We start from the raw sequence: 13,520 nt of genomic DNA, 5'->3' as shown, positions 1-13,520 counted from the left end.
GTGCTTCTTGGGGTGAACACTGGGGCACTGTGCAGGCACATTGCAGGAGAATGGCCAAACCATTGAGTCTGAGCAGCCCAGCCACTGCCTGAACACAGCAGCCAATGCTCTTCCCATCAGAACATTTATAGTTTGAGATAAGTTTTTGAAGCATCCAGCATTCCAGGGAGACAGTTAGGTTTCTGTGAGTTGCTGTGGTTGATGTTTTTCTCTTGTCCTCTCCCAGGTGTTCGCTTCCCAGAGTCGAGCAGAGAGGAGGTGCAGGATCAGAAGCAGCTGCTGAAGGACGCTGCTGCGTTCCTGCTGTCCTGCCAGATCCCAGGCTTGGTAAGGAGCCCAGAGCCAGTAGTGATGCTGCCCTCAGAGCTTGGCTGCTCTGAGCAAGCTGGTGACCACTGGGACAGCAGCTTTACCTGAGCAGCTGCAGGCTCTGGCACTGCTGGGGGAGCACAGGAACAGCATGAGCATGGCATGCAAGGCATGAGGGGTTTTCCTTTGCCCATCTTACATCATGGCACAATTTTCTCACCTCAATCCAACAAAAAATTTTTGGCACTGGTAATTAAAGCTATTGCTAAGAGTTTGGGACAATAGAGACCACATCAGCCATCCTCCCTAGCCCTAGGCATCCTTCACAGCTTATTGTTTTAGCTGACCCTGGCTGTGACTCAGTCAGTGACTAATAATTTGAAGTGAACTGGGAAATTGTTTTAATTAATAGCAGTCATTAAAAACTCCTTCTGTAAGTCTTAAGCACTTTGGACATTACCCATGCACCTGGCCACATAAGAAATCCCAGTTTCTCCCTTCCTGGGATGCTTGCTGAATTGATGGCTAATGCAGCTGTCAGAGCAGGCACTGGAACTGGCAGGGCTCTCATGAGCCCTACTCCAAGAGGTCCAGGAGTTGTTGATCTTGTGTTATAAGAGGGTTTTCCTTGTGGGAAAGTTTCTTCTGAACTCTAAATCCACTAATTCTGTAGTCAGCACAGCCTTCAGAACCAGCTGTTCAGTCTTTAAACAAAAAAGGAGGTGAGTCAGAAAAGGGCTTGGTGATTGCTGATTACAAGGTGGTTGATACTCCAGTATATAAACCCAAAACACTGCACAGGCCTGTGTTGAGAGCAGGTTGCAGACAGCTGCTCTAGCAGGTAGTCCTGTGCATATCAGAGAGGAGCTGATGTTACTCCATGACGTGAATTAAACAACTGTTTATCAGCACTGCAGCACAAGTTAACATGCAAGTGCCATTTGTCCTTATCAGCTATGTGTGCACAGCTCCACGTACTCTTTTAATTAGAAATGGCAATTAGTGACTGTGAGGCCCTTAAAGAATGGTCAGCCTGCTAGTTGCACAGGTAGGAGTTGTTTTGCCTCTGCCTCTGAGAGAGTGTAGTTCTGCTCCTTCCCTGCTGAGACAGAGGAGTGAAACTGGCCCCAGTGGCAAAGACCTGGCCCAGACTGGGCTGGCTACTGCAGGTGTCCCCCCTGCCTGTGTTACCACGGTGGTCCCTGGTGTTACAGCAGGTGTTACCCACCAGAAGAGTCTTGTTTGGGGTCAGTGCCTCCTTTCAGGGCAGCCCTCAGCCCCAGGTAAGGAGGTGTCTGAAGTGGCATTGGGGAATGCCTGTCCTGCCTCCTGGTGTGGGTTTTTAAAATACTTTTTAAAATGGAAGTTCTTTCCTTTGTGTTTGTCTTCAGTAACCAAAGTCTGTACATTCCCTGCAGGTGAAGGACTGCCTGGATCACACAGTGCTCCCCATGGATGGGGCGACCTTGGCTGAGGCCATGCACCAGAGGGGCATCAACATGCGTTACCTGGGCAAGGTGATCAACTTCATCACCAAGACCCCCGGCCATGCACAGCTGGATCACATCTTTGTAAGCATCAGCCTTAACATCAGACAGTTCAAACCATTCTGGCATCATTTGTCCCAAGGAGATTCCCACTTGGCCAGTTGTTCTCTCTGTGTAAAAATAAACAGCTTCAAGAACAGGGGAGGAGGGTGGAGGACCTATAAGTGGTGGCTGGGTAGGTTTTTTTTTCCAAATCCTTAATGGATTTCATAATGTTAGGAACTGTAAGTATCTTTTGGGGTAGAGAATTGCTTCAGGGATTCCCAAATGTAATAGTGAGTTACACAGTTGGATTTTCAGCCATGCATTTTTTTAAGCCTCTAAGACACATCTGGGCTTTGGATCAAACTCTGAGGTGTTGTGAGTGTGGCTGCCCAGGAGCAGGCAGGGGCTGGGCTGTGGCAGCCCCTGAAGCACTACTGGAGCTGTGCTGAGCTGTACCCGTGGCTTGTGGGCACAGAGATGCCAGGGGCTCCTCACTGGCTCCAGGAAAGCTGTCAAATGCTTCTGCAGTTCTGTGCTGCAGGGAGAATAGTGTATCTTCTGCAGATCTTGCTAAAAGACCATTTCAAAAGCCCACTGTATTTTTCCATATTCTTGCCAATGCACTCAGTCTGTTCTTTATTCCTTTGGGCAGAAAATTGGAATCAGTGAATTGATCACTCGATCAGCCAAACACATCTTCAAGACGTACCTCCAGGTATGACCTGCAATCTGACCTCTTGCCTCGTATGTCCTCCCTAATGACTTTTTTCCACAAACAGAGCTGTTTGGGGTTCTCCTCTCATTAGGCAGTTCCTGGGGTTGCATGGCAACGAGAAGTGCAAGCTCATTAGCATTGAAATAGGTACAGGCCTGTATGTAAGGGAAAACGAGTTCCCACATGAAGAAAGCTTTCCCAGAGAGCAATCATTCATGCTTTTCCTCCCCAGATCCTCACTCATTATGTTGGAGGCTTTTAAAAGTGAAATCACAGCTTGTTTTCCTTGTAATACTTTTTCCTCTTAAACAGTGTTGCTTTTGCCCTTCTAAGAAGCCTTTTTAATTGACTCAACACTACCTATCCTGGTAGGCTGTGTTCACACACAACCTAGCAATACACCTGGCTCAGTTCCAGTGCCAAAACCTTCTTTGCACTCTCTGCTCTCTCTGTCCCAGGTAGCAGCCCCAGATATGCCTGCACTACATTTCTGTGTGTAGGCACACAGTCCTATGTTGCCATAACTCTGTCTGTGCTGGTGCCACTTGGACATGCTGCCTTCCTGTCCCTCTGGTGGAAGGTGCCCCTGTTTGTGTAGGACTGGGTGTGTGTGGGGCTCGGGGCTGGAGTAGTGCTGTGGGATAGCAGGTGTCTCTCCTGACTGACTCTGGTGTTTCCCTGTAGGGTGTGGAGCTGTCAGGTTTATCTGCTGCCATCAGTCACTTCCTCAATTGTTTTCTGAGCTCCTTCCCAAATCCCATTGCCCATCTTCCAGCTGATGAGCTGGTCTCCAAGAAGAGGAATAAGAAACGGAAAAACAGGAACCTTGGCAATGCTGATAACACTGCATGGGCAAGCATGACCCCTCAGGAGCTATGGAAGAATATTTGTTCAGAAGCAAAGAACTATTTTGATTTCAGTCTTGAATGGTAAGTGGAGCAGGTGACCCTGGCTTGTCTCTGGATTCACCAAACTTCTATAGCTCTTGTTCATTAACAGGACCTCCCTTTTTTATTTGTTTTCTGTTTGCATAAAATTTGTACCCTTGAGGGACTTACACAGATCTTTAATGGAAAGAAACTGGGCAAAGAGTAGGAATGGGAAAGTGAGACTTTGAATCAGATGAAACCTGTGATGCAAAGGCAGCCATGAAAAGCAGAGGAGGAAGGGAAACCTTTCCTAAGGGTACAGAAGGGATCAGAAGGTGAGAAGCAGAAGTAGTATAGTCAGAAGATACTTGTCTATATCAACAGTGATTTAGGCTGAAGGGAGCTTTGGCTCCAGAAAAAAGGACAACTGTTCTGTACATGAGCAGAGATGGGAAATAAGGGAGGGGCACATTGGTGCTTCCAGTTTAGCACTCACAGTGCAGTGGCCCAAGAGAAAAACCAACTTTTGGCAGTTGGACAGCAATCATCCCCTCAGTGACAGGGACTGCTCACTCCTCACCAAGAGCTGAAGGTACTCAGCCCAAACACCACAGTGGGCTTTGAGAACACACGTAGGATTTCTGTAAGAGCCCTACTGTGCTCTGGAAGCTTTCACAGACTGTGGGCAAACTCTGCAGTGTTAGTCCTTGGTTTGGCTTAGACTTGGCTGTACAGGGGCCTGTGCCTCAGGTACCCACAATAGAGCAATGGCCTTGAGCAGAAACTCCCCTGAGAGCTGAAGCTTGTGTGTACTTTCTGCAGTGAGAATGCTGACCAAGCAGCTGAAGTGTATAATCTACAGAAAATCACCCTGCTCCGTGAAATCTCCCTCAAAACTGGAGTCCAGGTAAGATCCACATCCTCCCTCCCTTGCCATCATGTTCTGTATTGAGGAACATGAAGAGTAAGGGCAGTGTATTTTGCCGGCACAGCACGAGCCCCAAAGGGTCTTTGTGATGTTCATGTTGGAATACAAGTCCAGCTCTGAGAAATAGATTTCTGATCCAGTTCACTCTCAGGGTAATAAACTTGCTAGCATGTCCCTTGGAAGAACAGCTAGCCTCAGTACAATTGCACTGCCTTCTCTCTCCTCCGTGGGCTGTGGGACAACAGCTGGAGGAGCTCTCCTGCCATGGGTTCAGTGTTGTCACCATGGTGCCATTTTGCCACGTACAGGTGGTGGTGTACACCTACATCTGACCTTGGAGACTTCTGTCCCAGGTTATGGTACATGAGATGTTTTGACTGTGATTCCACATTCAGAATTTTGCCCCTTTTCTTGCCAAGTGCCTATGCAAGTGGTAACTGTGCCGTCCACTCTTTTTGGTCCCTCCAGATCCTGCTCAAGGAGTACAACTTCGACAACAGGCACAAGCCCACTTTCACAGAAGAGGATATTCTTAACATCTTCCCTGTAGTGAAGCATGTAAACCCCAAAGCCTCCGATGCTTTCCACTTCTTCCAGAGCGGGCAAGCAAAAGTTCAGCAAGGTACAGACCCCATGTGCCTCTGCCTCTTATGATCCCTGAGAGGGGGAAGAGCAGGGTATGTGGGGCATGCCCACCAGGACACTGCTGCCAACCCTGGTGTCCAAGACCATCTGGAACACTCCTGCTATAAAGCCACCAGCAATGAGCAAGGATGGGTCAGGGCAGTGATATCCTGCCCCCAGGGCAGTGACCTGTCTGTGTATCCCACCATTGGTCTCACTTCCTGTCTCCAGCAGTATTAGAGGTTCTTTTAGAGAGACATATATATATACAGATATACTTTCTTTTCAGGTTTCTTGAAGGAGGGCTGTGAGCTCATCAATGAAGCCTTAAACCTGTTCAACAATGTGTATGGTGCTATGCATGTAGAAATCTGTGCCTGCCTGAGGCTGCTAGCTCGGCTCAACTATATCATGGGAGATTACTCAGAGGTAAGCAGGGGCTCTGAGGGGATCCCCTCAGTGCTCTCATTCCTTCCCCATGCTTGCTCAAGCTCACAGCGTGGTGTGACTTGCCCTGGGTTCTGTTCTGTTCTGTTCAGGCCTTAAGCAATCAGCAGAAAGCGGTGCTAATGAGCGAGAGGGTCCTGGGCATTGAACACCCCAACACCATCCAAGAATATGTGAGTATGGGGAGCTGGGGGAGCAGCAGCACCTCAGGGGTCTGGCTGCAGTCTGAGCGCCCTAGTTCATGTCTGCAGCTGAAAAACAGTTGCATTTTCCTCTCTTCTGCAGCTTTCTTTCCAGAATTCTCCATTTCATCATCTTTTTTGATCCTGCAAAGTGAAAAGCTGAGTGTGTCCTGTGTGCTCACTATTTGTCCTGCTTAACCTAGGTTTCTAGTGTTTGTCTGCTGCATATTTATTTATATTAATTCTCCTGACTTTGGCCCTGGGCTTATGTCAAAAACAAAAAGAGGAAAGAATCTCCACCAAAACACAGTCAGAATATGACATACATATGCAAGTCAGGTTGGAAATATTCGGCAAGGGGTGTTAAGAGAAACTGAAATAAAACACACAGCTTCCTCAGTGCTGTGTCCTCAGGGACACCTCAGTGGCACTGTGCATCATTTCAAAGTGACTGAAGTCCTTCTTCAACCACTGAGGAAGACTGCTTATTCATGTGCAGCTAAGGAAAGGTGTGGAGAGATTAGTTTCTTTTATATTAATGCTGGGTCCCTTCTGTTGTCCTAGATGCACTTGGCTCTGTACTGCTTTGCAAACAGCCAACTCTCGACAGCACTGAACCTGCTGTACCGTGCACGCTACCTCATGCTGTTGGTATTTGGGGAGGATCACCCAGAAATGGCACTCTTAGATGTAAGTACTTTGTTTAGGAGTCTTCAAGTTCCTAATCTCTGAGAAACCTCTTGGCCTTTAAGATGCCCACATGATGGCTGTTTAAAACAAACATTTAGGCAGTGTTTTTCCTCCCCGGTTGTTGCTGGTTGGTGCCATCAGATGAAGGAAAAAAGGAGTTTGACCCTTTAGCTGGGAGGGTCAGCTTCAGTGCTGAGCTCTGCGCTGGGATACTGCAGATGGTTTTGAGACCTCTAATCCTTAGGAAAACTCCTTTGTTTATTGTGTTCTTGTTGCACGGGCATAAACTGGAGAGTTTGTTACCTCCCTTGTGCCTGGATTGTTTGGGCTGTGGGGGATGATGGTCCCTGTCCCGTGTTACTGCTGCAGGGACTGGCCAGGGTCACAGCCCCTCTGGCAGTGACACTCCTGCGGAGTCCCACTGTTCACAGAGCAGGAACTGCAGTGTCAGTGTGTCTTTCCCAATGCCTGCTTGGCTTCTCTGTACAGAACAACATTGGCCTGGTGCTCCATGGGGTCATGGAGTATGACCTGTCCCTGCGGTTCCTGGAGAACGCCTTGGCCATCAGCTCCAAGTATCACGGCTCCAAGTCTCTGAAGGTTGCACTGAGGTGAGGCAGGGTGGGGTGCTGGGCTGGCTCACTGCTGTCAGAGCGAGCACACTCACTGAGCACTCACATGGGAGGGTCTGGGCTTAAGAACTGCATATTCAGTCTTGTCCCAGAGCCAAGGTCATGGTGCAGTATCCAAGTTTATTTCAAAAGATGGAGATCCATTGTTCTTAAGGTTAATGGGGGGATCTGCTGTGATGCTGCTTGCTCAAAAACTCTGTCAAGATAAGCCTAGTCCCTGTGGACTCTCAATAGAAAAATGTATGTGGGAAGTAAAGCCGGTAAGGGAATTACACTGGGAGACAGGGACAGTATGTTAAATGCTCGTGTTTAATTGTTCCAGCCCTCAGGGAGGGATCTTTGAGAATCATTTAATGTGCTTTTGTCTTTTGCCATAAAGTTCTGTATTTGAATAAAAACCCTGAGTGGTTTCTGTGTGTTCCCAAGGGAGCTGGGACTGGTGACACCTGTAGGATCTGCTCCCAGTGCCCACTGCTGCAGTGCTGGATGCCCTCTGTCCCTCAGTGCAGAACTGGTTCTGTCAGCCAGGCATGGCCCACTCCCGGTTCTTGCTGCCACATTGCAGCCATCTGTTCTCCATCAGGTTGAAAATCAACCTGATTAAACACCTGCAAGAGCCTGCCTTGTTTTCCAGTGGCTGATGAATGTGCAGGCTCCAGAGACTCTTCAGCTGTCCCTCAGTGGCACTGGGATGCTTGGAGAGACCGTCTCCTCCCACAGAGAAACACTGCCAAACCCAGCAATTTCTTTTTCATTCCAGAAGCACTAAGGCCAACAGTCCAAGCCAAGTCAGCTCTCCCAGCTGGCGAAAGCCCACAGGACTCAGGCCTGGCTCTGCCTGAGGGCTGCAGCCTTCCTCTCCAGTTAAAAAATCCAGCCCCAAGGCATTCCCATGGATCTGCCTCTCCCTTCAGTTCACTGTTGTGGCCTTCAGCTTTCCTGGGTGCAGGATAAAAGATGCCCAGCTCAGTCTTTACTTCTACAGGTCACTTCTCAGCATTCCAGCTAAAATCCAACCTAATTAGTGTAGTAGTTGAATCCTCAGCTGGGCTGGGAAGAAGTAACTCCCAGGGTGCTGCATTCGGTCTCCTTTGACACCTGTGTTGAGACTTTCAGCCCAGACACTGATGGCACAGTAATGCTCACTGCAGCACAGAAATGTTTCTTCTTCAGAGAAGTGACTCAGCCCTTTTCCTTCCCTCAGCCACCACTTGGTTGCCCGAGTGTACGAGAGCAAAGCAGAGTTCCGGTCGGCTCTGCAGCATGAGAAGGAAGGCTACACCATCTACAAGAATCAGGTGATGAGTGGCCCCACTGTGCACTTGTGAGCTGTCACTGCAGGGCCAGAGTTGAAGAGTTCTGCTGCAAACCAGTGCCCAGCCTGGGCCTTGGGGAGGCCTTTCCTACAAACAGCTCTGAGCAGATACCAGGGAGTCCGTGTAGGGCCAGGGCAGAATTGCTGCCCTGTGCAGTAAGTGCCCACTGCTATGCCAGGAGTCTTTGCTCAGCATCCTGCAGATGTGTCCACGCTCTACCCATGGCTGGACAAGCACTTCTGTTGTGGCATGGCCCCACATGCTGGTGGGGCTTGGAAAAAACTGGTTTCTTCTCATGTTTTGTGCCACTAGTCTTTAAATACCAGCTCCAAACTGGTTTGGTAGTGAGTTCTCAGCCTGGCTGCTGCTCAGTGAAACTCCTGCCCCAGCCTGGGGCTGTCTGAGCACGTCTGTGGCTGCACGGGGTGACTCAGCTGAGCTGGCTGAGGGCACAGCCCAGTGTGGGGAATGCTGGAATACTGGTCCAGGTGGGGGGGATGCTGGGATGCTGCTCCTGGAAGAAGAACCCAGTGCAGGGAATGCTGCTCACCCAGCAAATAATGCTTCCACTTGATGAAAATGTGAAATGTCGATAAGAAGGCTCCCAGAGGAACTGTTTTACTGGTTTTTGAATGCCAAGGCAGGTAAAATCCATTTTGCTGGGTTCCTGTAGGGATGCTGAGCTGGCAACACCTGGGTGTGTTCCCTGCGTTGGGTCCTGCTGTCACTTGTGATGTTGAACCTTTTCTTTTTCCCTGTTTCCCATCAGCTCGGTGAACACCATGAAAAGACCAAAGAGAGCTCTGAGTACTTGAAATACCTGACGCAGCAAGCGGTCGCTCTGCAGCGCACAATGAACGAGATCTACAAGAACGGCTCCAATGCCAACATCATGCCCCTGAAGGTAACCCAGAGCTCTGGGGATCGTGCTCTGCCAGATCGAGTTGTGTCCAGCTGCTCCTGAGGGACACGGACTGTCAGGAGGGGGTGGCAGTTGTCCCTTCCCAGGCAGAAGCCCTTGCTAGGGCAGTGGCTCAGACTCAGCGTGGTGTCACCTGTGTGGATGGAGCACAGCGTTGCAGGGTGCCTGGGGAAGCAGCAGGGTACAGGGACAGCTCCTGGGCTGAGAGCCTGGCACACCTGCACACAACCCTGCCCTGCTGCTGACTCATTGCCAGGCAGCAGGTTGCTCAACCCAGAAATACTTCAGTTTCCTCATCCTCAAAAATGCTGTCATCTTTTACCAGATGCTTTGTTCTCCTTCCAGGGATGTTGTGGCTGGGGAGGCTGGGCAGGGAGTGCAGAGGGGCTGTCAGGTTTACCTTACATGGAGCAGCAATGACTGGCCTTCCTGGGCCACACCCAGCTGCTCCTGCCTGCCTCCACACCTGGCAGAGTACCTGGCCTGTGCCATGGGCGCTCGCCCTGCCAGGCTGTACCCCAGCAGATTGGGAAAGAAGGTTCCAGCTGCAGGGAGGGCAGTGTGGGACAGTGCTCTGTGTGTGGGTGTTCTCCCTGTGGAGAACTGGCAACAGACCTGAGGAGTTCATGGCAATGAAGGGACAACAAGGACCTTGAATCAAAAGTCCAGGGATTTGTGGGCAGTGAAGAGGCTCAAACCCATAAAAACATCACTAAAGGGTTTACCCTTGTTAAAATACTTAAGGGAGGGTAGAAAACCCAACACATTTTGGAACTGGCAGTGTGATGTATTTAACTGAAGTCCTGCAGGCTTCAGCAGGAGCTCCCTGCAAGGACTGGTGGGAAGCTCTAGATGGTGCTTTCCAGCTTACAGATATACAGAGGTAGATAATGTAAATGATGCCGTTTTCTCAGCTGTTGGTAAAGAGACATGTTTAGCAGTTCAGTGCTCTAGGTTTCTAAAGCTTCTTTTCCCTTGTGATGTAGTTCACAGCTCCCAGTATGGCCAGTGTCCTGGAGCAGCTGAACATTATCAATGGAATTCTCTTCATTCCACTAAGGTACAGTGATTCTTTGGGGTTATGCCTTTAGAAATCAAGTCTGCGCTGCCTTAGTTCACAAAAGAGCACAAACCAGCTCCCCAGGATTTGTTTGTTTTTAGCCAAGATCCCAATTGAGGCCTTGATTAGCATCATCAAGACCACTGCAGGCAGCAGGACTATTAGGTTATTATTATTATTATAATTATTATTATTAACTGTCTTTTATACTTCTAGTTTAAAATTTGATTGGGATGATGGTGGAAATAGATGAACTGAGCCAAGACTGTTGTTCTAAGGCTGCAAATATCATTGGTGGTAAAAATGCAGCATCAGCAGTTGGAGGCTGCCTGGCCATCAGCGAGATGAATCCCCTGCTCTGCCCCAGCCCCACGGAGAGAGCAGATCCTGGTGCCTCTTTGTTCAAACCCAGCCAGCAAACAGGGCCCTGGCTGTGCTCAGGCATGGCTGAGCTGTGGGGGAGGGAGATGCAAGCAGTGTTCCCCCATTGAACATGACCTTGTCCTGCTTCACCATTCCCACAGCCAGTCTCATGTCTGCTCCCCTTCCTGCTTTCCCCTTCAGCCAAAAAGACTTGGAGAACCTTAAAGCCGAGGTGCAGCGACGCCAGCAGCTCCAGGAAAGCATGAAAAGTGGGGAACAGCTGGAAGCAGAGGACAAGGCTGTGGAGGAGAAAGATGCTGAGCCGAGCATGCCTTCTGCTGCCATCCCTTAACACACAGAGCTCTGCTTAACGTGTACCTCGCTTAAAAAAAAAAAAAGTTTAAACCACCCTTTTCTGAATCTGGCCCAGGGCCTTAGCTGCCCTCGGAGCAGCTCCTCCTTTTTGACAATGTTATTGCACTGGTACAATTAATACACAATGCAAAGAACTAATCTGAGCAATGTAATCTGTGTGCCCAAGGCTGTGTCTGCCACGCGAGGGGAAGTGGCCGGAGGCAGCACAGACCCGTCCTGGCGCGCGGGGCCCTCCTGCTGTGTGTGTGTCCGTGTCGTGTGTGTGCGCAGCAGTTATTTCTACTTTGTACATATGAATTCCAAATGAACTGTCTGGAGGAATGTAACAGTTCTCAGGTCATTTTTATGTTGACTAAGGACACTGCTTTGCTAAACCAGTAAAGAACCAGCCCCATCACTGCTCCACGTTCTTGTAAAACGTGGATTCCAAGCCAAAAGATTGATTTCCCCCCAGTCACTATTTAAGCTTGGGCTGAGAACAGCCATATTTGTGTCACTGAGATGACTGAAGCCTGTGACATGTGGAAGTGGGGGATGTACAGCATTTTCTACATCAGGATATAGCCATGGGATCCCTTTAACCATTTTTTTCTATGTTTGGTTGGCAGTTTGGCAATTCAGTGGGGTTTTGTAACATTCACATTCTAATTTTCAAGGTAAAGATATAGATAGATATATATATAGATATATATATATATAGATATATATTATATTCACCGTTCCACCTCTGCCTCTGCTTGCAGCTGAGTAACTTGGGATACTGTATCCAAAGAGTGAGAGCTTGATCTTTAAAAAAGCGCACAAACTTCCATTGCAGTGGAAACCCCAGTGCCTCGGTGAGGTGGGAATGCAGCAAATGAGGGCTGAGCTAAGGGGAATGAGGAGGGAATCACAGCCCTATTTAAGGGCAGGGGAGAGGGCAGGAAAATTCAGAAATAGAGACCTGGTATCACTTGCAACAGCAGCTGTTGACACAGAGCTGAGGGCCCTGAACGTGACAGAATCACAACCAGAAAGTACCAGGTTTTGGGGAAGGGGTTTAAATAAAAACTGAAGTTCCCCCAGCACTGAAACCTCTGGCAAGTACCTTTGCCTCTGGCATTTTTGCACGCTGGTTTTGGGACTGGCGCTGGGAGCTGCCATTGCTGGCAATGGACGGTACTGAATGGCGAGTGCCACTAAAGAACTCCTCCTGTCCCCTCCCCTCCCCTCCCACACACATCCTGTGGGGCTGTCACTGTCCTCAAGCAGGTAAGGTGCGGCTGCTGCAGGCCCTGGGATGCCGACAGAGTTGAATGTCCCGTTTTCCAAGCAGATCAAGCTGTAGAAGAAGGTTGGGCTGGCCGCAGCTGGTGCCCAGCCTCTCCCTGCGTCGCGTTGTCTGTCCTGGATCGTGCCCCGTGCTAATCTGTGCTGCTGCTCTTACTGACCCTTGGAGCCAAGTGCTGTCCCTGTGCTCTGTACCCTTGGTTTCCTGTCTGACCCTACAGGTATTTGTAACTCGGGGCTGGGCGGGGGGAAGGAGGGAGCAGCCTCTGAGGTGCTGGAGACAACAAAGCAGAGTCTTCACTGCAAATGAACTTGCTCCTATTAGAAAAATTCTGAATTTCCTGGAAAGCAATCAATAAATTACTACAGTGCATCTTTCCTACAAGATTTTTCTTTTACTAGTGTCTTACAGTCCATTAAAAGCTTTTTAAACTCTTGGAGGTTTTTTTTTTTGTTTCTTTACTGTTTGCTGCAAAGTGTTGGTACCAGCACTGGAGCTACCACTCAGTTCCTTTGAGCAAGAGTTGGGGGGAGAGAACAGGACCAGCTGACCCAGAGGCTTTAAAAGCTCAGTACCAGAGTCACAACCCCAGCCCAGAGGGGGTAGGACCCACAACCTCTGCTGTCAGAATCCATTTGTGCTCAGGGAGATGAGTCACTTTGCCCTCTCATCCCAGGGGAGATGTGGGAGCAGGGACACAGCTTTGGGGATGTTGTACCCATGTGAAATGAGGCTGAAGGAGACAAGTCCTGGCTACTGAGGCTCCACAGCTAAGCAGCTCCAAGGACAATGCAGGCTGGTAAGTAACTGCATTTGCCAACATCTGTCTGTACCTCAGTTCCTCTTTTGGATTCTGGGGGTTCTTATTACTCTGTTCACAAGTTCTTAAAACACAAGTGTAAAAACTGATTCAAATGGGCCCTGGGACCCAGCTGAGCTGGACGCAGGCAGGTACTCAACCCATTCACGGAAAAATGTTCCAGTGCCCATCAGTGCTCTACTGGGACTGGAAACACCTCAGAGCTGCTGTCAGTGCAGCACTTGCTGCACGAGCAACAACTCACCCAGCTAAGGGGGAAAATTAAATTTAACTGCCCATACTGTTCTTGGCAACTCACACCTGAACCTGCCTCGCGCTTCCTGTGAGAAGCTCACTGCTTGTGGACATACGAGGCTTGCCTTTCAACCCTCACCCCAGAAACCACTTCTGTGCCACCCTGTCACCCCATCTGGGATAGCTCATGCATACACTGGCAGAGCCCAGACTCAGATTTCTCCCAAATGCA

General features: G+C 49.4%; 1 protein-coding gene across 2 annotated transcripts in view; it reads left to right on the top strand.

Moving 5' to 3' along the window:
- The window catches only part of CLUH (clustered mitochondria homolog), a 32,993-nt gene extending 20,323 nt beyond the window's left edge, over window positions 1–12,670 (top strand). For both annotated transcript variants that reach the window (XM_030962632.1, XM_030962633.1), the window contains exons 13-26: window positions 227–327; window positions 1,728–1,880; window positions 2,494–2,556; window positions 3,241–3,485; window positions 4,248–4,332; window positions 4,822–4,975; window positions 5,267–5,406; window positions 5,517–5,597; window positions 6,171–6,296; window positions 6,786–6,907; window positions 8,133–8,226; window positions 9,014–9,148; window positions 10,153–10,226; window positions 10,791–12,670. In XM_030962632.1, the coding sequence (XP_030818492.1) occupies window positions 227–327; window positions 1,728–1,880; window positions 2,494–2,556; window positions 3,241–3,485; window positions 4,248–4,332; window positions 4,822–4,975; window positions 5,267–5,406; window positions 5,517–5,597; window positions 6,171–6,296; window positions 6,786–6,907; window positions 8,133–8,226; window positions 9,014–9,148; window positions 10,153–10,226; window positions 10,791–10,941 (1,724 nt within the window). In that variant the 3' untranslated portion in view covers window positions 10,942–12,670. The remainder of the gene's footprint in view (window positions 1–226; window positions 328–1,727; window positions 1,881–2,493; window positions 2,557–3,240; window positions 3,486–4,247; window positions 4,333–4,821; window positions 4,976–5,266; window positions 5,407–5,516; window positions 5,598–6,170; window positions 6,297–6,785; window positions 6,908–8,132; window positions 8,227–9,013; window positions 9,149–10,152; window positions 10,227–10,790) is intronic.
- The last annotated feature ends 850 nt before the right edge of the window (window positions 12,671–13,520 follow it).

Source organism: Camarhynchus parvulus, chromosome 19 (genome assembly GCF_901933205.1).
Source record: "Camarhynchus parvulus chromosome 19, STF_HiC, whole genome shotgun sequence".
In the NCBI taxonomy this organism is placed as follows: domain Eukaryota; kingdom Metazoa; phylum Chordata; class Aves; order Passeriformes; family Thraupidae; genus Camarhynchus; species Camarhynchus parvulus.
This window is presented reverse-complemented; position numbering and strand designations above follow the sequence as displayed.